Here is a 23,594-nt window from a genome sequence, read left to right on the forward strand (position 1 = left end):
GAATTGTGCTTGGCACAGTGCAAAAGATGGACAAATGTTAATTCTTTCTTAATTACTCAACCTTTTGGAGACTTCGGTTCTGACTCACATTCTGCCATTATCTGTGCATGATCTTGGGCAAATCATGCCACCAACAACCTGGACTCAGTTACTTCATCTTTAAAAAAGGGAGAAGGCTTAGATCAACTCAGAGATTATTACCATTTTTAATGTTTGAAAACTTTGTTGAAATGTTGAAATCATATTAGGATCCTAGACAAACAGTTAAGGGAACACCCTCTACCTGATCCTGGGCTCGGAGAAAAGGACAGGCCCTTTCCTAGGTCACGGCTGACACTCTAGAACCCTTCTTCTTTTCTTTTAAAACAGAGAATATGGATTATTTTAGTCCCTGGATTCATCATTTGTGCTTACCTGGGCTTAAACTCATTAGATTTTGAACTCCCTCCTCCCTCTGCCCCAAATCCAAATGACACAGCAGACTCCTAAAAGCTTGCTCTAGCCTGGCCCTGTCAGACTACATTTTCATTAACCAATTTAAAATCTTCCTGATCCCGCTGATAAGTGAGAACATGCGGTGTTCAGTGGACATAAACATGGGAACGGTAAACACTGGGGATTACTAGATACAGGAAAAAGGGAGGGGGAAAAGGTCTGAAAAACTACCTACTAGGTACTATGCTTATTACCTGGGTGATGGGCTCAGTCATACCCCACACCTCAGCATCCCACAATATACCTTTGTCACCAACCTGCACATGTGCCCTCTGATTCTAAAATAAAGGTGAAAAAGAAAATCTTCCTGATAACAAAAATATGCCCATTCTTTTTTCTTTTTCTTTTTTTCAAACAATTTTTTGATTAGCTCAACTTCTGGAGAAGAAGAAATATTCTCCATTTCCAATATAGAAAATGTTCTTAAAATAACATTATAAGCATTTATCTTCATAAGCTTTCTGAAACTCTGAACAGATTTCGTTACACTTTTCTCTGTCAGATATACTACACTTACAGCTCAATTCAAAAGTCAGAGGAAAGGAGTCAAATGTCTTGGTTTTGTCCATCCTGCATTTAATGTGTGTTGTGTAGCACCTGAACCTCTCAGTGTGTCTGTTATGCATTCTTGCGACTATTATTAATTTTTCTGTGTAATGTTGGAGCGGCAGCACCAGGCACCCGGCTCCCCACATGCATTTTATGGAACACACATTCAGTGTATGTGCTACAGCCCCCGAGCTGCCCACACCCCTGGGCCTAAGGGAAATGGTGGGGGAGGTGGCCGCCAAACATTCGTGACATAATTTCCAAAAAATGTCCAGAGGTGCTGCACATTTTCTCCCTTCGTGAAAGGCACATGTGCCTCCCAAGCCATTGGGTTGGTATTCGTTACACATATAAACACAAGGGGGTGGTGTTTGAAAGCAGGAAAACCATAGAATTTGCTTCTCAATCCCAGAAGCAATCTTTTCTGTAGCACAGTCCAGGCAGCAGTCTGAGGCTACTCTTTGTCGTTCCACTGTAGTCATATTCTGCAAGACTAAGAAGGAGATAGTCTTGATTTATTGTATCAAATCTGTTAATTTAATTTTTAAAGGCTTTTCTTAAATCTGCCCCACACTCTCTAACTCTCCTCTTACTGCCCATGTTCAGGCTCTCATCATCTTTTATTTTTTACCTTATCAACTTAGTTATTTATTAACTTACATAAATAAGTTTCTGTTATTTATTAACTTACATAAGTAAGTGTTTCTGTTTAAGCGTATAATCCACTGAGTTTTAACAGTGTTTATACCCATGAAATAACCACTACAATCAAGATAGAGAGAATTTCTATCACCCCACCAAAGATTCTGTTTCAGTTTGCAACCCAGCTTTCCATTCATCCCTAGGCAATTCTTGATCTTTTTTTTCTGTAGGTAGTGAGTCACTTTTTATCACTTTTGGTCACTATAGATTTCCATTTAGTGGGAATCCACTGTATGATTTCCATTTCTAGAAATGGAATCATATAGCATGCCCTCTTCTGTGTCCAGCTTCTTTCACTCAGCATAATGATTTGAGGCGCATCTAAATTGTATGCATTCCCTTTTGTTGCAGAGTGGTATTCCATTGTATGAATATATTGCAGTTTATTCATTCAGCTGACAAAATACATTTGAATTGTTTCCAGCTCGGGGCTATTGTGAATAAAGCTGCAGTGAGCATTACAGTACAACTCATTATGTGAAGATAGTTTTAGTTCCTCTTGGGTAAATTCCTGGTAGTGGAATAGCTGGGTCGTAAAAGGAGGTATAAGTTTAACTTTTTAAGAGACCGTCAGTTTTTCAAAGGGGTTGTAGTATTTTAATTTTCCAGCAGTTTGAGTGTACCAGTGTCTCCATATCCTAACCCAGACCTAGTATTGCCAACCTTTTAAATTTAGCCATTCAGTGTTATAGCTCTTTTAGAATTTGTCTAGTAGGTTTTCTGGCTTTGAAAGCCCCAAAATAAAAATAAAAACAAAAGAAAATAAATTGAGCCATGCTAGGGGATATAGAGTGCTGTCTCATGTGGTTTTAATGTGCATTTCCTTGTCAACTGGTGATGCTGAGCATCTTTTCTTCTTTTCGAGAATCTTTTCATATGATTTTTGCCATTTATACGTTTCATCTTTTGAAGTGTCTGTTCCAATCTTTAGTCCATTATTTTATTGAGCTTTTAGTTTTCTTACTATTGAGTTGGAAGAGTTCTTTATATATTCTGGATTCGAGTCCTTTGTCAGATATATGTACTATGAACATTTTCTCCCATCCTGTGACTTACTTTTTTGTTTGCTTAATGATGTCTGTTGAATATATATATATATATATATATATATATATATATATATTGCAATGGGGTCTTGCACAGATACCCAAGCTGGAGTACAGTGGTGCAATCTTGGCTCAATGCAGCCTTGACATCCTGGGCTTAAGTTATCGCCTACCTCTCAGCCTCCTGAGTAGCTGGCACTGCAGGTGCATGCCACCACGCTCGGCTAATTTTTGTATTTTTAGTAGAGATGGGTTTCACCACGTTGCCTGGGCTGGTCTCGAACTCCTGAGCTCAAGTGATCAGCCCATGTCGGACTCCCAAAGCCACCATGCCAGGCCCTGTTGAAGAGATTTTTTATTTTTGGTTTTCAATTAACCATTTATTTCTTTTATGATTTTTGTCTTTTGTGTCCTAAGAAATATTCGCCTACTACAAGGTCACAAATATTTTCTCTTGTGGTTTCCCCTAAGAATTTTATGGTTTTTACTTTTTTATTTAGATGATCCATTTTAAGTTGATTTTTGGGTTTTGTGTGAAGCAAAGGTATCAATACTCTTTTTTTCTACACAGATGCCCAGTTGTTTACTTTTAATGTCTCTTTAATTTCTGATATTATTTGTACCCTCTTTCTCTCCCTATCTTATCCACTCTGTGTCTCTGTCTCTCTTTCTCTTTCTCTTCTTTAACCAGATAGTGGGTTATCAATTTTTGTTGATTTTAAAAAATAATTAAAATAGCTTTTGGCTTTGGTGATTTTCTCCATTGTGTGTCTGCTTTCTATTTTATTGACTTTTGCCCTGATGTTCATTACTTCCTTCCTTCTAATTATTTCGGGATTACTTTGCTCTTCTTTTTCTAGCTTCTTGAGGTAGAACTTAGGTCATTGATTTTAGACCTTTCTTCTTTTTTAATATAAACCTTTAAAGCTATAAATGTCCTTCTAATCTCTGCTTCACCTGCATCCCACAAGCTTTGATATACTTTACTTTTATTATCATCCAGTTCAAAATATTTCCTAATTTCCCTTGAGATTTTTCTTTGATTTATGGATTATTTAGAGGCAGGTTATTTAATTTCCAAATAGTTGAAATTTTTGTTGATATTTTTATTTCTAATTTAATACTTTTATAGTCAGAGAACACAGCTTGTATGGTTTTAACTTTTAATTTATTGGGACTTATTTTATGGCTCAGCATATAGTTTCAATTAAATTTTTGTGAAAAAATATATATTTTGCGGTTGTGTATATCCTACAAATACCAGTTGGGTTTAGGTGGTTGATAATATTGTTTAGATAACTGACATTTTTCTTGGATTTTGTGTAATTGTCCTATCAATTGCCGAGAGAAAGGTGTTATATATAATCCCTTACCATGGTTTTAGACTGTCTCTTTCTTTGTTTTTACTTTGTGTATTTTGAAACTCTGTTACTAGGTATATACACATTTTTGTTATGTCTTGATGATGAATTGATCTTTACAATATGAAATGTTGGTCCCTACCTTTGTTAATACTCTTTGTCTTGATATCTATTTTAACTGATATGAATGTAGCCATTTTTACCCTGTTATATTTACTGTTTACGTGATATATATTATTCCAGCCACTTACTTTCAACTGATTTGTATCTCTGTATTTAAAGTACATCTCTTATAGAAAATAGTTGGGACTTGCTTTTTTATACATAGTTATAGTCTCTGCCATTTAATTGGAGTATGTAGTTTACTAATATTTAATTATATTTATATGATTGGATTTAGAGCTACCATTTCATTATTTGTTTTCTGTTTGTTCCTTCTGGTTTGTTTTGCTTATTTTGCTTGCTTGTTTGTTTTGTTCTTCCTTTTTGCCTTTTGGATTATTTCAATTTTTAAAAAATACCATTTTAAGTTATCCATTGGCATTTTTGCTGTATCTCTTTTCTCTAATATGTTGGTGGTTACTCTAGGTATTGCAGTATACATCATTAGCTGTTCACTGTCCACCTAGAGATAATATTGTACCATTTCTTTTAAAATGTAGAAGTCTTGTCATGATATACATTCATTTACCGCTGTGCCTGTGGTTATAATTTTATATGTATTGTATCTATATACATTATAAAACCATGATACATGATTATCATTTTTGCTTTAACAATCATATGTACTTTAAAGAAATTAAGAGAAACTAGATTCTTTCACATATACTCTATTTCTGAAGGTCTGAGTTTCTCTCTGATGTCATCTTGCCTCAGCCTGAAGAAATTTTATTTAGAATTTTGTGTAGTGCAGGCCAGGTGGTAAAACATTCTCTTAGTTTTTCTTATCTGAAAGTAAGGTTTTTATTTCGCCTTCATTATTGAAAGATATAGAGCTCTAAGTTGCCGGTTTGTTTCTCTTGGTACTCATTGTTTCTGGGTTCCATGGTTTTTAATGAAATATCTGTAGTAATTCAAATGATTATGCTCCTGTATATAACAGGTTGCTTTCAAGATTTTTCTTCATTTGTGTTTTCAGAAGTTTGACTGTAATGTGTTTCTCTTTGAATTTATCCTGTTTGGGGTTTACTGAGCTTCTTGAATTTGTAAATTTATGTCTTTAACTAAATTTGGGGAGTTTTCAGCTATTATGTTTTACAATAATTTTCTGCTTTAGTTTTCCTCTCCTCTCTTTCTTTTACTAAAAACCCGTATGTTAGGCTTTTCAAATTGCTTCACAGTTCCACAGTGCTCCATTTATTGTTTTCAGTCTTGTTATCTACTTTCAATTGGATAATTTATATTAATGTATTGTAAAGTTTACTGACTTTTTCCTTTACCATCTTCAGTCTTAAGTCCATCTAGTGACTTTTTAAAAAAAAATTCAGGTATTGTACTTTCCTGTTCTAAAATTTTCATTTAGTTCTTTTTTATATTTTCTATTTTTTTTTTACTACTTCATTAATTGTAAGCATATTTTTCTTTGTCTCACTGATCATTGTTATGATGGCTGCATTAAAGTCTTTGTCTGAAAATTCCAACATCAGAGTTACATCAGGATTAGTGTCTGTTGATTCTCTTTTCCCTTAGGAGTGGGTACTATTTTCCTGACTCTTCTTATGTCACATAATTTTGGATTATAAGCTGGACATTGTGAGTGCTTTGTTGGGTTCTTGTTTTAAAAGGCAATGAATTTAGCCAGACCCAACTACATCCTGCCTGTCTGTGATGCTGATGGCAGATCTCAGTTCAGTTCTTTAAACATTAGCTGCAAACTTCTTTCAGTTTTCTCCAGACATGCATGCTTCAGTGGTCTACCAGAGACTTGAACTGAGTCTGTATACAAGAATTTAGTGTTTTCCCCCAACTCTGACTCTCCTCTTTTGCCTTCTCCCCTACTGTTAGTAGCCCTGGCATCCTTCTCCGGGTTTCTTCCCCCAGAAAGATGATCTTTCTGTTAATATTTTACTTTATCTGTACCGCCACCACCATGACTGTGCTGCTCTCAGGGCAAATCTGCCAGCAAAAAGAAAAATAATAAAACACGGAGAATATAGAGAACTGCTTGCCACATGCTTCAAGTTTCACCTCATCTCCAAAACTTGCCTGTCTTTGTTCACTTCTCTAGAGATCTCATTAGTTGTTTCTAATCTGTTATTCAGAATGTACAGCTGTGAGTTGCAGCAGGATCAGTGTGTTGAGTGCATACTCCTCTCTATTGCAAGTGCAGCCCCCACTCTTTAGCTGAATAATTGCAGTGGTCTTCCTGCTGTCTTTAGTCTTATTTTCCTCCATTCCAACTTTCACTTGGGAGCCAGGTGATTAAAATAAATTCTGGTGCTGACCTTGCTATTGTAAGATTGATTTCTAACTTCTTGTAGTGGCATACATAGCCTTCTGTTACTAACTTCTGCACACCTGTGTAATGCAATAAGGTGCCTTTTCTCAACCCAGTGTGTTTCCACAGTTCTGGAATACTCATCATCTTTGCTTTTTCTTACTCTCTTTCCCTTGCCTAACTCCAGAAACTCCACCGCTGTCCCCATTTTGAGTCAGATGTCCCCTCTGAGTTCCCTCTTAATATTCTGTGGATCCCCCTATAATGTTACTTAGCACGTCGTTCTATTATTTGCTGCTCAGTTATCTGTATTCCCCCAAGACCGAGCTCCTCAAGGGTTGCAAATCATGCCATATTTCTTTAACTTCTAACTCTTCCCTCACCTAATTTCACTGCCTGATATATAGTAGATATACAATAACTTTTCTACTGATTGCATTATATTCTCATGAGTATACATTTTTTATTTCTGTTTCTATGGGTGTCTGTTGTGCACACACAGAGTTCCCATGAAATAGAACAAAGGATTTGGGGTCACTTGTCCTCCATTCACTGTGTATCAGTTGCAGCATATTTGCTAACCTTGTCTTTTAGGCCCCCTACCTGTAGGTATTAGACCCAGCATGCTGTGAAATCCTTATAATTAAAGTCTTTACACTAAGAAGGGATAAGGCGATGGTATTACTGGAGTATCCAGCAAAGGCAGGCGTCTTCTGCCTTTCTCTTTTCTTATAAATTGGAGAGTTCAGACATTGCTGGGGAAGCTCGCTGTCTCCTTCTCTCTCTCTCTCTGTCTGCATGTGTGTGCGTGCGTGCGTGCGTGTGTGTGTGTGTGTGTGTGTGTGAATGCTGATGACTCTCCGGGAATAAGCCAGCACCATTCTTCCATACTGGGGATGAGGTGATAGATTCAGAACCCATCGATCTGTCATAGCATGTCATCTACTAAGGAATCTGGAAAGCATTCTCTTCCTTTACACCATTTCTTATTTATCAGAAGGGATTCATTGACTTTTACATTGTACGGAACATGGATTTTCACAAGAACTGATACGTTGCTCCTTGGTATCAACCTTTCAGAGCGGGAGCTACTGAATGTTTAACCCACATCCTTTCTTTCAAAACAAATGAGCTTCTGTCTCCATAGAACTTTTAAACTTTCTTGTGTTACCTAGTGTCTTAGAATAGTGCCTCAGCTTCAGCTCCAACTTAAAGAAGAAAAGAACAAACGGTTTCATTTCCAGTTATGCAAATAAAATGCTCATTGTAAAATCATTTATAAATTTATTTATTCAGCAAATATTTATCTTGTATCTGCTGCATGCCATGCTTTGAGCATACAACCATGAAGATAGATATGATCACTGCTTCATGAACATTTAGTCTAGCGTTACTGAAAAATATATAGAAGGACTTTTTAAAAAGCATCCCAGAATCTCAATACGCAGACATAACCACTGTTCACTTCTTTCTGAATATTTTTTTTTTTTGGCATTTTTGCCCTTCGGATTTCAGGCACCAGCACTTCGTCTATATTCATTTCAGTTATCTTCAACTTCTTTGTCTATTTTCATTTCGGTATCTCTTGCTTCTTTGTCCTTCATTTCCCCCATGAGGCAAATCTCCAATTGCTGAGCATCTAATCTTTAACTTACGTAATGTTTGGTTCTGGCCTGAAAAAAAAAAACTTTTCAGAATGCGAATTTTAATCCCAAGGAGCTTGTTCTACTTTATATGTGTGAGATTCTGAATTTTCCACACCTACGAAAGACTAATTAAGTTATAGAGGTATTTCCCACTGTTAAATTAAATTAACAGACTTGCTCATTTTATAGTTTAATGAGGAGGTGTTAAAAGTTGGGCTGTACCTTATTTATAATGGCAAAAACGTGATAAATATCTAAATGCCCATCAATAAGAGACTAGTTAAGTAAATAATGTATCCATACAATGGAATACTATTAATGAGTTAAAATAGTTTGTTGACATAAAAAGAAAACTAATATAGATGGAAAGATAGCTACAACAAATTAGTGGCTGAAAAAGCAGATTATAACATAGATTACAATATTTTGTTTTCATTTATGTAAAATTGGATGCACATGTCTGTACATGCAGAGAAAGCCATTTGTATGCATTCAGTCAATCTATTTCTTCAACAACTATTGTGTAAGTGATGCTCTGTAAATACATTGTGATAGTTGCCCATGTCATGGGGCAAAATCAGATAATACATATAAATTGTATCATGCATATTTGGGGGGGAACATATTTGACTTACTGAAAGTACCTTTTTTTCTCATCTCCAGAATAATGAACTACAAAGCAGGTTGGACTATTTAACAGAAACCCAGGCCAAGACCGAAGTGGAAACCAGAGAGATAGGAGTGGGCTGTGATCTTCTACCCAGGTATTTAGGAATTTCCTGATTTTTTTTTAATTCAAATTCCTCTTTGGCTGAAGAAAATACTTCACTGGGCTGTTCTTAGCAGAATTGCATTCTTCCTATCAAAAATATTTCTGCAAAGCCAAGTGGTGGCTGCTGAGAGGCTTGACTGGTTTCTGTAGGAACAGGGGCATTGTGCAGGGTGGAGGGGTCAGCAAAGGAGAGACCTGGGGAAGCCATTTAGAGAGAGATGGGCCCTGTCAGTGAGTGAATGCATTTGTTCCTTCCTTCCTTCCTTCATTCATTCAACTAATGCTCTTAGTACCTTCCCTGTGCCAGACAGTTATGACACAGAGAGGAGTGAGATTTGGTTCCTGCCCCAGAGTACAGTCTGGAGGGAGCGACAGGTATGTAGGTAGACATATATAACGGTGTGAGAGGGGCATCCAAGGTGCTTTAGTGATATACAAGAGGGAGGATCTAAACCTTGAACAAAATTCATCTGTTTCTCAGTACTGTAACAGAGTATTGTCAAGCACTGGACCCAGTTCATAAATACCTGATCTGCTTGAGTCATCGGCGGATATGTGATAACTATAACCTGGTTTGTTCAGTTACATTCCTGAGCTAGAGGACTGACCTGTTCATTGTTAAGCTGCTTCCATGCTTGTGTCTCTTCCTGGTGACATTAGAGCCTGTAACACAGTAACCTGCCTCTGATAACTAACTCACCATTCCCGGGTGCTCACAACTGTGCCTGGCCTCAAGAGGACATAAAACAAGTTTACAGCAAAGATGCTAATGACATGTGACTTGTGATTTAGGTCATCAAAGTCACAAAATGCCTGGTATCCTATGTGCAGGAGGGTGGATTCTTGTGTGAACAGGGGCACTTGTGTGTGCTTTGCTGGACATAGTAGTCTAGAAAAATGTCGAATCCTGGAATCTTGAGTGGTTACAGCTGGTGGGAAGTAGTGACGAGCCGATCACCAAGCTGGGGTGTGGAATACCTGGTTCTTGTCCTACCAGCCAGCAGCAGGATGCCTTCAGACAGGTTCTTCACTGGGGCCTCGGTTTCTCAACTTGTAAAGTCAGTGATTTGACTAGGTAACTGCTCAGGCCTCTACCAGCTCTAACATTGTACAATAAGGCCTCCTTTCCTTACTTTATTAATTTTTATTTATTACTGGTATTGTCATTTTTGTTAATTAAAATGAATCACTTGCCATTCTCAAAGAATTTACCAAAAGCGGCATTAGGTTCTTTCTTTGACAGTGTCCTCAATTACATTGCTTGCCTTCTAGTAAAAAGGCACTTTTTATCATTCCAATATAATTAACAGAAAATGTTGAATATATATATATGTATACATATGTTTATATATATGTGTGTATATATATGTGTGTGTGTGTGTGTGTGTGTATATATATATATATATATATATAGACTCCGGATCTCATCATATTGAGATATATTTTCATATATGAAAATATAACCAAAAAGAATGATCAATTGTGTTCAGAGACCTTTTTGAAATATAAATAATTTGGCCATTTCCCCCCTTTTTGTGTTTTTCAAAAGCCAAGTGGCCTAGTCCACTCTAATTGCCCACATAATAAATCTTGTTTGGCTAAGACGGGTACAAAACTATGTCTGAAACCAATAAATTGTTTGTTTTCTAATTCCCACATTTTGGCTTAAAACAAGCTTTTCAATTTGTATGCCCAAGTATAGCCTGAAGCAAACTTTTATGGCTAAGTTATGAAACCACAAAGCGGTTTTCATAATGGAAGTGCTGACAGACCCTTAACTTATGGCCACGGTGAACTTGGAAGCCACTTCAGTATCTAAAAGCAGCTTTTCCATAAATGTAACATTTGGTTTCCCCCAGGATCCATCTTAGCAGTTTAATTACCTAGGTCAATCAGCAGAGGAAATGAAAACTACATATCCGTGTTTCCGAAAAGGCAGAATAATATTTCATTCGTTTCCTCGCAAATATTTATTAAGTGCCTACTATGTGAAAGGCGCCAGGCAAGTCTGGGTGGGGAGGAGCCCAGAATCTTTCGGTAACTCAGGGCAGTGGCCTTCCACCTGCGCTTCTTGGAACTGCCTTACTCTGAGCTGGGGCTCCTGGAGAGGCTTCGGGATGCCCGGGGGGATGAGGAGGGTTAGTGAGGGGCTGGACCGTGGGACCCTTCTTCCTCCCCAAAACAACTGAGAAAGTCAGCTTTTAGTTTGTTTTGTCTGTTGGATTCCAAGTAAGATTCTGTTTGAATAAATAGCTCTATGGGCAAAAACAAATTGGAACTCCTGGTCTAGTTAATCCCCATGTTTTATGGATGCCAGAATTGGGGCTCAGAGAGATCAAGTGATTCACTGGAAGCCACATAGCCAGAATTAGAACCAGGCCTTCTTGAGTCTTGGTGCAGTACATGTGTAGTTTGAAAATATGTAATAAATAGAGAGCTACTAAATGGTGGTGTGTATGTTCTAACAAAATTCCTGGTTCATACTTGGACTTCAAATTTGCATCTAACTAATAAAAGATTCCATGGTATTGTCCAGAATGTTTTTTAGATTTTTGTTTCTAGAATGTTTTAGACCAATACAAGCATTGAATTAAGCCTGAGTTATGCAGAAGTGTTTTGTTCTTTGTCCCTATTCTTCTCCTACAAGGAATTCACCAGTGTGGGACAGTCAGGGAGGCTCAGGCTGTCCAGTTCCCTGCCCAGCCAGCTGCTAGCTGAGCTCAGCCTTGGGCAAGTTACTTCATCTCTCTAAAGCCTCAACTCTTTCATCTTTAAACTAAGAATGAAGAGGATAATATCAAACCTCATTGGGTTGCTTTGAAGATTAAATGAAAATGTGTACATAAAGCATTTAGAGACTGGGCATGGTGGGTCACACCTGTATTGCCAGCACTTTGGGAGGCCAAGGCGGGAGGATCCCTTGAAGCTAGGAGTTCAAGACCAGCCTAAGCCACATAGCAAGACCTTATCTCTACCAAAAAAAAAAAAAAAAAAAAAAAGAAAAGAAATAAAAAATAGGCCAGGCATGGTGGCTCATACCTGTAATCCTAGCACTTTGGGAGGCCAAGGCAGTGGATTGCCTGAGCTCCAGAGTTCAAGATCAGCCTGGGCAACTTGATGAAACCCTGTCTCTACTAAAATACAAAAAATTAGCTGGGTGTGGTGGTGTGCACCTGTAATCCCAGCTACTCAGGAGGCTGAGACAGGAGAATAGCTTGAACCTGGCAGGCAGAGGTTGCAGTGAGCCAAGATCATGCCCCTGCACTCCAGCCTGGGCCTGGGCAACAGAATGAGACCCCGTCTCAAATAAATGAAAATAAAAATGAAAGCATTTTAGCATGGTAACTGGACCAGAGTTAAGCACTTAATAACTAATAGCTATTACTATTAATATTAACTAAACCCAAACTCTGATTTTCTATGTAGAACACTATATAAAATACAAAAAAATCTGAGTATGCTAAGATGATTTCATTAACTTTTTATTGGTGGTAATCATTGATTTTATGAAATGGATTGATAGCCTGATCAAGTATATAGTACTTCAGTATGCATTGGGCTCTTCAGTTAAACTCTCTAGACACCCCGTCTAGACACTGTGTAAAACTCTGGGAGGCCCAGTGATTGATAAGGTCTCTGTCAGCTAAGACCTGAGAGTGGCTCCTGCGTGCTGTAGGCATGGGGCACTTGTCTCATTGTAGAATAGCATGGCCTCTCCTACTCACTCATCTGTACAACTGCAAGTGTTACATGCTGTGCTACTGCTAATAGCATTTTTAGAGCTGCTCTACTTTTTTTTTTTGTCTTGTGTGAAAAAAAAATTGCATTTAGTTGCCGGTTGTGGTGCCTCACACCTGTAATCCCAGTACTTTGGGAGGCCGAGGCGGGCGGATCACCTGAGGTTGGGAGTTTGAGACCAGCCTGACCAACATGGAGAAACCCCGTCTCTACTAAAAATAAAAAATTAGCCAGGTGTGGTGACACATGCCTGTAATCCCAGCTACTCAGGAAGCTGAGGCAGGAGAATCACTTGAACCCAAGAGGTGGAGGTTGTGTTGAGCTGAGATCGCGCCATTGTACTCCATCCTGGGCAACAAGAGTGAAACTCCGTCTCAAAAAAAAATGCATTTAGTTGATGCGCAATAAACATTTGTTGGGTGAATAAGTGAAAGATACATACCAAATGAAGAACATAGACAGGTGATCAGTATTATCACATGATTTATTTATTTAATAAAGGCCTTGGATGAAGTCATTCCTGCTTATGTTTTACCTCTTTGTGTGTGTGTGTGCGTGTGTGTGTTTCTCTCTCTCTCTCTCTGTCTCCTCACTAGAATATGAGCTCCATGAGGGCAGGGATTTTCATCTCTTTCACTAATTGCATTCTCCCTGGGACCTCCTTAGAGCAATGCTTGGCACATACTAGGCACTCAATATTTGTTGAATGGAGTCATCTCCCTGTAGCATTTGACAATCCTTCCTAAGAAGAAAGGAAGGATTCCTCAGCCTATTTCTTACCCTTGCAGGACTTTTCTCTCCTGGTTCTCCACCTATCTCCCTGGTCTGTCCTTCTCCAGCTTCTCTGATGGCTTCTTTTCCTCCTCCAAGACCCTCCCATGGTAGTCCACATGGCTCTATCTTGGTTCCGGTACTTTCTGCAAAGATTACATCAAGTCTCACAGCTTCACCTCTCCCCTCTGTGGCTGAGCCACAGAAGTGTGAACCTTTCTCTTGAATACAAGTCCTTGTTCCCCACAGCCTTCTGGGCACACTCCCAGCTGGTGTCTGCTTGGTCTTCATACTTGCCGTTTCATGGCCGAGTGCGCCATCTCTTTCTTCAAAGTCTCTCCTCTTAGGAGTGAGTAAGAATACTGGCTTGGAAGTTAGACCTGGGTTTGGGTCCTGAGTCTGCCTCCTGCTTTATCTGCAGCTTTGGCAAATTCCTACCCTCCTTGATTCTCATCTTGAAAAGGATGATTTTGGTGGCAATCCCTTTGGAAGCTTGTTGAGAGGATTAAGGGAAGTAACAGGCATAGAATGTCCAGTGGAAGTGCCCCGCCTTTTCATATTTCTGTGGCTGCAGCCACTGCTTTCCTAGCTACCTAAACTCAGTATATTGCAGTCACTTCTGAGTCAGAGAATTATTTTGCTCCTTGACTCACTCACTCATACTGTGCTGTTCTTTTCCTTCATGACTTGACTCCTTCTTTCCCATTCCTCTTGCTGCCAGCCTGCCTGAGACTGTCTAATCTACTCAGTACCATCTCTCTGCCTCACTTTCTCCTCCTCAAATTCTTCCCCTCCTTCATCTAATCTTTGTTTTCCATAAATTTCTAGTGACCAAGGATCTCTTCATAAAGAGAGAGGGAAAGGGAAGGGGTAAGAGTGGACTCACTGTGGGTTCAGGAGTTTACACACACACACACACACACACACACGCAAATGTATGTGTGTATTTAAAGACTCAGGAGTTTAGTTTGAAAACTTTGATATATGTTAATTAAAGCCATTGAGAACAAGTGCAGGTAATCTAGCCTTCATTTACAAAGAAAAATGAAAAAACAAAAACGAAAGGAAAAGTGACTTTTCTTTCTTCTGCCCTGTAGTGAAACTTGGTTTCCAGCAAACCAGCAAACTTGGTTTTCATCAATTATGTCTTAATAGGTGCAATTTGATGAAAAATATTCCCCATGGTCATAAGCGCTCAGCACGTAGTAAGTGCTTTATTTAAAATGCTTATATTTTCGTATTTCTGTTGCAAAGACCAGAACACAAAGTAGCTTTTTTGTCAAAGCTTTATTTGCTGATTCTGCTATTGTTTTCCCCAGGGGAACTGCCCCTTTATTGATTAATAAAAGGTTAACAATAGCCTAAATGTGTTAAGGCAAATGGTTGGGTTTCAGTTTTGTGGTTGAGGTTATTTGTGTTCTTGAAATCCTGTTGTTTCCTAGTGATCAACAAAATAAAATACCCCACTTCTTTTTTAAAAGATCGGGATATGAGAGCCTGTTTTTGAACCTAGAAGGTTCACCTTTATAAATATTTCTGCATTTTATGGGCTTTCAGGATATTGTCATTGGAGACTGTTTCTGTTATGTGGAATTTTCACAGGAGTTGGCACAAATAGCCATCTGGCTTCTGCCCCTGGCATTCCACTAAACTGCCTGGTCAGGTCAGTGGGGCCTCCTGGATCACCAGGTCCCATGGATTGCTCTCTGTGGCAGGTGACACTGGGACCACTTACTTCTTGAAACTCCTCCAACCTTTGGTTTCCTTTGTAATTCATATGTGGGGTAATAGCTCTGTGGCTGGCTTCTGTGAGCTGCTGGATTCATGGAGATGACGGAGATGTGGCTTTCACCCTTAAAGAAATTATACCTAGCTGTGGACACAGATGTGTAGACCAACAAGTGCAATACGATGCTATAGAGGCTTGGCGTGGTGGCTTACGCCTGTAATCCCAGCACTTTGGGAGGCCGAGTTGGGCGGATCATTTGAGGCCAGGGGTTCAAGACCAGACTGGCCAACACAGTGAAACTCCGTCTCTACTAAAAATACAAAAATTAACCAGGTGGTCATGGCACGCGCCTGTAATCCCAGCTACTTGGGAGGCTGAGGCAGGAGAATTGCTTGAGCCTGGGAGGCAGAGGTTGCATTGAGCTGAGATCGTGCCACTGCACTCCAGCCTGGGCAAGAGAGAGAGATTTGGTCTCAAAAAAAAAAAAAGCTATGGAGGTGTCAGAAGCCTCTATAATAGTGATGTTCAAGGTGTATATGGGGATTGGGTGGAGAATATGGAGAATCTCCTGGGGGAGACATGCAAAGTTTAAAATACACCCCCTGCCATGCTTTTTAATACATCCTCTATCACCTGGTGAATGACTGGATGTGGGAAGTTAGGGGAAAGGGATTCGACTCTTAGGCTTCATATACACATTTTGTCATCGTGTTGGTTGGCATAAGGAATGTAGCTATTTGAAAGAACCCACAGATCTTGGTGGCTTAGCATGGTAAAGATTAATTTCCCACGTCACAGTTTAAGGCCATTTGGTATAGGTTTCACTCCACACAGTCTTTCAGGAACCCAGGAATTCCTCCATCTAGCAACCCTGCCTGAGCTTTGGAGTCCTCCTGGATTCTCCACTTGTATGCTCTACATAAAAGGGAAGAGAGAGAGAGAGCGTGGGGGATTATGTAGATTTTTATGGGTTAAACCTGGAAGTAGTAGAAGTCATTTCTGCCTGTTTAGTCACATGGCCCACCTAATGGCAAGAGAAGCTGGGAAATGTAGTTGAGTTATGTGTCCAGGAGGAAAAAGAAATGGGATGTCTTAGTCACCCAATCCTGTTAACTTTAACTCTCAAATGTCTCCCTAAAATCTCCCTGCCACTTCCCATCAAGTGCTTCCATCAGAATTCAAGTTCTCATGATCTCTCTTTCACCTCCTAAAGAGTAAGAATTTTCTAACTGACCTGCCTTCAGAATAATCCTTCCCTCGTCAACCCTCGATAGTACCAGAGGAATCTTGCTAGAATAAAAATATGAGCAGATCATGGCCCTCCTTAAAAACCTGCTGTAGTTCCCTGTCCCCTTCTGAACTCCTTAGCCAGGGACATGGGACCCTTCTCCACCAGGCCTCATCTTCTGCCACTCTCCGTTGTGAACTCTTTGTTCCAGTCGTTCCAAAGGAGCACACGGTTTGCAGTTCCACATCCACAAACTGCGTGCTCACCCATCTCTGCCTTACACATACTGCCCCTTCTTCCTGGAGTTCCCATCCCCGCTTTGCCCACTTGATGAGTGCTAGGCATCCTTCAAGATTCACCTTCTCTGTGTGAATTTCCAGATGTGAATTTCCTGGTGGTGCTAAATTGTTCTGCCCTCAATTTTCCCATCATGTGTTCATGCTCATTTTGTTCAGGTCATGGCAGGAAGGGAGGCTTGAGAGTTAAATGAAGGGACTGTTGTGGATGTTTGGGCAACTTTAAGGGAAATAAACAAGGGACAGTGGCAAGCTGTGGAACTAGCAACAGTGGAAGCTGTTACCACCCTTGCCTGAGGAGGCAGGGGAGAAAGCTGGGGAAGAGAACAAGTTGGGGAGCTGTAGCTATGGGCCCTGGTAGAGGGATGCCGCCAACTACCAAGCTGCAGCCTGGCTGGGAAAGGAAAAATGTCCTGACCTCTTTGTCCTCTCATTCCCTGATCCCCTGCTACCACCTTGCAGTAGGCCAAAAGGAACTGAATTTGAAGGGCAAATTGATGCTGACTTTTCCGGGCCACAGAGTAGGGTGGAGAAGGGGGAGTGTAGGGCTGAATGGCAAAAGAAGAATGCCCAGCACAGCTGTTATGTCTCTGTTATAGTTCCTAACACAGTACATGAAAATTTTTTATGTACATATCTTTCCCACCAGGTGACAAGTCCCTTGAATGCATGTTTCATATTTTTCTGAACCATGGATGCCTAGCACAACCTTTACAGGTTGTTAAAAATAACTTTTTTATTTTTAACCTGTCGTAGTCTGTTCTGGCTGCCATAACAAAGTACCATAAACTAGTTAGCTTATAAACAACAGAAATTTATTTCTCACAGTTCTGAAGGCTGGGATGTCTAAGACCAAGGTGCCAGCAGATCCAGTGTCTGGCAAGGACTACCTTTCTGGTTCATGTATAGTGTCTTCTTGCTATGTCCTCACATAGCAGAAGGGATGATGATGAATATTTCTGGGGCCTCTCTTTTTTTTTTTTGAGGTGGAATTTAGCTCTTGTTGCCCAGACTGGAGTGCAGTGGCATGAACTTGGCTTACTGCAACCTCTGCCTCCCGGGTTCAAGCGGTTCTTCTGCCTCAGCCTCCTGAGTAGCTGGGATTACAGGCATGTGCCATCATGCCCAGCTAATTTTGTATTTTTAGTAGACACAGGGTTTCTCCATGTTGGTGAGGCTGGTCACAAACTCCCGACTTCAGGTGATCCCCCTGCCTCGGCCTTCCAAAGTGCTGGGATTACAGGCGTAAGCCACCACGCTGGGCCTGGGGCCTCTCTCATAAGGCCACTAATCCCATTCATGAGGGCTCCACCCTCATGACCTAATCACCTCCCAAAGTCCCCACCTCCTAATACATCACCTTAGGGGTTAGGATTTCAAAATATGAATTTGGGAAAACATAAAGTCCATTGCAGGGCCTGTTTGTAATATTTAAATGAAGTATTAAGCTGCATTATTGTCTTTTTATTTTTAAGCGCTTAAACACCATTTTCTAGAGTTGTCTTACCATGTGAAGCATATGGGGGGTTTTGTTTTGTTTCATTTTCCTGACCTGCCTTTTCTCATTTCTTAGCCAAACAGGCAGGACTCGTGAAATTGTGATGCCTTCTAGGAACTACACCCCATACACAAGAGTCCTGGAGTTAACCATGAAGAAAACTCTGACTTAGGCACTCAGAGGCATACACTTTTTACAGATGGACAAAAGCTCTGGAACCCTGTGGCTTCAAATCCTTTGGGAAGGGTGACTGTTGTTTCCCCTACACACAGTGTAAGCCGGAATGGAAATCGCTGAGGCTCTGATCCACTTCTAAGACAGGAAGGAAAGTGAAGGCAAAGTGAGCAGGTAAGAGAGGGATATACAAGGTCACATTTCAGACACCCACTCGGCATACCCTGCTGTACTGCATCATCATTTGTTTTCTTTGTAGACACTGAAATCCTATCAGGAGGATTCCCTCATTATGTATTTTATTTGCTAGACTTTGGTTGGGAGGGAAAAGGACATTAATTTGAAGTTTCATGTTATTCATGCCAGGATTGTTTGATAGAGCATGAAGGTTTTGTTTACCCATAAAAGTATTAGAGGCAGCGTTTCTCTGGTACAGAGAGGCCTGTCCACAAGGAGCATGGGCACCCAGCCAAACTTGAACCTGGAAGGGAGGGTTCCCAGCCTGCAGGTGCTCTTTCCTCTTGGTCCCAAGCATCTGTGCAGGGTCGTGGGAGCCACAGTGAGAGACTTGTGTGGGCCAGACAAGCTTCATTCTGATGTGCTAGTCCCTTGGTTTAATTTGTGCCTTATGCATTCATTGGACCAGCTGAAATCACAGTATTTATTCAACTTGCGATTTTTTTTTTCTTTCTCACTTTAACTTAAAGAGAATTTTATATGTCATGGAAATTTAATCATTTAGTGTTCTCTGTATCAATTGGTGTTTTTGTTAAACGAATGAATCATCTGTTCATGCATGCTCTACTTTGATATTATAACCTATGTCACATGTGTTTAATAAATACCATATATTTTGTTCTACTAATGTTGTCTCTGTGTTTCATCCATGACCATGTAGAAGGGGCAGAGAGCAGATCAGGCTCTGGAATGAGTGTCAAAGTCAAATCACATGATCTTCCAGACAGTACAATCCATACAAGCATCTGTAAGCCATAAGATTGACTGTGTGTGTCAGGGGGAGGGTGGGGGGCCTATCTGTCTTTTTAATTCCTGAACTTTAGTTAATACACCATGTGGAAAAAGCAAGATACCTTAATGATCACAAAGTACAAAAATAGATTTTACTTTTAAAGCTTTCCTCAAACCTCCCACCCCTTACTGTCTCCACTTCCAAAAAACCAAAGAAATAAAAAAGTAAGAAAGCAAAGCAACTCAGTTAGATAAATCACTGTGAGTCAGAATCATGCTAAGAGGAAAATGTGCATTTGGGAGCCACATTTGTATTTAAAAACTGTCCGTGGGACCTTGGGCGAGTCGTCAAAGCTCTCTGAATATTAGTTTCATCCTTTAAAAACCTCGGATCATCACACCTACTTGATAGGCTGACGTGAGTGCCACACGAGGTCATTCCCACATAGGGACTGGGCACTGCTAGGCACATAGGCAGTGATTGCTGTCATTCTGGAGGTTTTAGAGCACTGCTGATTGCTGGTTGAGTCTCACCACTGGAGGTATTCTAGCAGCAAAAAACCATGTTCTGTGGCAGCCACCAAGGAGGAGCACTTAGAGAAAAAGCTGTCCTTAGGACCAGGAGATAGGGAAGCTGGACTCAGAGAGAGGCAGAGGGTTCTGGGAGCCCATCCCCCTGAAGAAACTGGTCTGGAAGCAGTTTCTAAGTGAAATGCAATGACTTAAAAAATGTCAGTTTTAATGAGACCAAGGTAGAAATGAAAACTACTCTGCCAATACTTCCACACTCACTTCTTTCTCTCTCTCTTAAAACAAGCAAGGAAAAGAAAAACTTAGTAATTTTAAATTTAAAGGATACCAGGGACCATTCTACAGCTCGGGCCTTTGTATTTTAAAATATATCTTCAACATATGGAAAATTCTAAACATGATTTGAACTACTCAAGAAGACTATTAAAGAGAGTTCCTAAATTGTACAGACTGAAACTGAAAGACGCTGAGAGATAATCCTTCCAGATCCTTTGTCAACATTAACTCTAGTGCCCCCCAACCCTCCATCTAAAGGACTGACATTCATCAACCTCTTCATGAGCAGGGGTATTACATAAAATTGGGAGAATGAACTCTAACATTTCATAGTAAATTTATCTCACTGAAATGGAAAGCAGCAGTGTATGTAAAGGGTTTTTTAAAAATAAAACAACATCCTATAATCTTCCAATTAATATCTTCATTCCAGTCCTTCCAGACTTTTAAAACACACCCGCTCCATTTTGTTTTTAAAATAAATATAACCCTATACCGAGAAGCGGAATCATGTGATTTTTAAGAACGTGGGAACACTCGAGTCAGCTATCTGAGCTTAGTCACTAGTGTGCATGTGGGTAAGTCACAAACCTGTCTGAGGGCCTGTAAAATTGGAACTGTGAGAGTTCTTTCCTAATGGGGTTGGTGTGAAGAGTAAATGAGTTAATGCCTGCATGGTTCTTAGAATAGTGCTTGGCACATGATAAGCACTTAATATATGCTACCTATTAACATTACATACTTTTGTAGCCACTTTTTGCTTACTTTATATATATATAAATATATATATACACACACTTTATATAGTTTGCTTTATATATATACTTTGTATATAGTAAGTTTGCTTACTTTATATATATAACAAGTTTGCTTACTTTATATATATACATATAATATATACTTTTTGCTTATTTTATATGTATATATACTTTATATGTGCATATAACATATGTATATTATATATAATCATATTATACACATATATGTATACAATATACACATATATTATATAATATATGTATACAATATACACATATATATGTATACAATATACACATATATATGTATACAATATACACATATATATGTATACAATATACACATATATATGTATACAATATACACATATATATGTATACAATATACACATATATATGTATACAATATACACATATATATATGTATACAATATACACATATATATTATATATTATATGTGTATAATATACACATATAATATATAAGGTGTATAATATACTATATATTATATATAATATTGTGTATAATATACAATATATTATATATTATATATGTGTATATAATATACACATATATAACATATAATGTGTATATAATAGTATATATAATGTATATAATATATACTATATGTATATAATATACAATAATGTATATAATATATGTATATATAATGTATACGTATATAATATATGTATATATTATATACTTATATATTATATACGTGTATATAATATATACATATATACGTGTATATAATATATACATATATGTGCATATAACATACACATATATTATATACACATAATATACACATATATACGTGTATATAATATACACATATATTATATACACGTGTATATAATATATATGTCTGATATATACGTATATATCATATAATATATGATATATATGTATATTATATATGATATATTATATACATATATATATAATATACATATATAATATATGATACATGTATATATTATATACACGTGTATATAATACATGTATATATTATATGCACGTATATAATATATGCACGTATATAATATATGCACGTATATAATATATGTATATATTATACGCACGTATATAATATATGTATATATTATACGCACGTATATATGTATATATTATATGCACGTATATATGTATATATTATATGCACGTATATATGTATATATTATATATGATATACGTATGTAATATATACATATATGATATATAATATACGTATATTATATATGTATATCATATATACATATATACATATATCATGTGTCTATATCATATATACATATATAATATATATACATATATACACATATATGATATATGTATATATTATATATAATATATACATATATGATATATGTATATATTATATATAATATATACATATATGATATATGTATATATTATATATAATATATACATATATGATATATGTATATATTATATATAATATATTCATATATCATATATGTATATATTATATATAATATATTCATATATCATATATGTATATATTATATATAATATATTCATATATCATATATGTATATATTATATATAATATATATGTATATATTATATATAATATATATGTATATATTATATATAATATATATGTATATATTATATATAATATATTAGTATATATTATATATAATATATTAATATATATTATATATAATATATTAGTATATATTATATATAATATATTAGTATATATTATATATAATATATTAGTATATATTATATATAATATATTAGTATATATTATATATAATATATTATATATGTATATATTATATAACATATACATATATAATATATAATATATTATATAACATATACATATATAATATATAATATATTATATAATATATACATATATAATATATAATATATTATATATGTATATGATATATAATATATAATATAGTATATACATATATAATATATAATATATTATATATACTATATAATATATATTATATATAATATATGTATATATTATATATTATATATGTATATATTATATAATATATTATATATTATATATGTATGTATTATATAATATATTATATATTATATAGTATATATTATATAACATATTATATATTATATATGTATATATTATATATAATATATACATATATAATATATTATATATCATATATACATATATTATATATAATATATAATATATACATATAATATATAATATATACATATATAATATATAATATATTATATAATATATACATATATAATATATTATATATGTATATTATATATATTATATATTATATAGTATATACATATATAATATATAATATATTATATATGTATATATTATATATAATATATATTACATATGTATATTATATATATTATATATTATATATGTATATATTATATATATTATATATATAATATATACACATACATATATGTGTATATATATAAAGTATATACACATATAAATTAAGCAAAAAGTATACATATGTATTATATATAGAAATATATACATATACATAAAGTAAGCAAAAAGTGTATATATACTATATATATAATCTACACCATTGCTTCTTATAGGTAATTGGGTTCC

At 36.7% G+C, this 23,594-nt stretch overlaps 1 protein-coding gene and 1 pseudogene across 2 annotated transcripts in view; both read left to right on the top strand.

Annotated features, from left to right (window-relative positions):
* Window positions 1–19,303, top strand: part of MYZAP (myocardial zonula adherens protein) — a 93,435-nt gene extending 74,132 nt beyond the window's left edge. For both annotated transcript variants that reach the window (XM_001171951.4, XM_001171934.5), the window contains 2 exons: window positions 8,900–9,000; window positions 18,344–19,303. In XM_001171951.4, coding sequence (XP_001171951.1) covers window positions 8,900–9,000; window positions 18,344–18,440 — 198 coding nt within the window. In that variant the 3' untranslated portion in view covers window positions 18,441–19,303. The remainder of the gene's footprint in view (window positions 1–8,899; window positions 9,001–18,343) is intronic.
* LOC112205651 (U7 small nuclear RNA) lies at window positions 2,428–2,484 on the top strand (annotated as a pseudogene).
* Window positions 19,304–23,594: the final 4,291 nt, after the last annotated feature.

Source organism: Pan troglodytes, chromosome 16 (genome assembly GCF_028858775.2).
Source record: "Pan troglodytes isolate AG18354 chromosome 16, NHGRI_mPanTro3-v2.0_pri, whole genome shotgun sequence".
Taxonomy (NCBI): Eukaryota; Metazoa; Chordata; class Mammalia; order Primates; family Hominidae; genus Pan; species Pan troglodytes.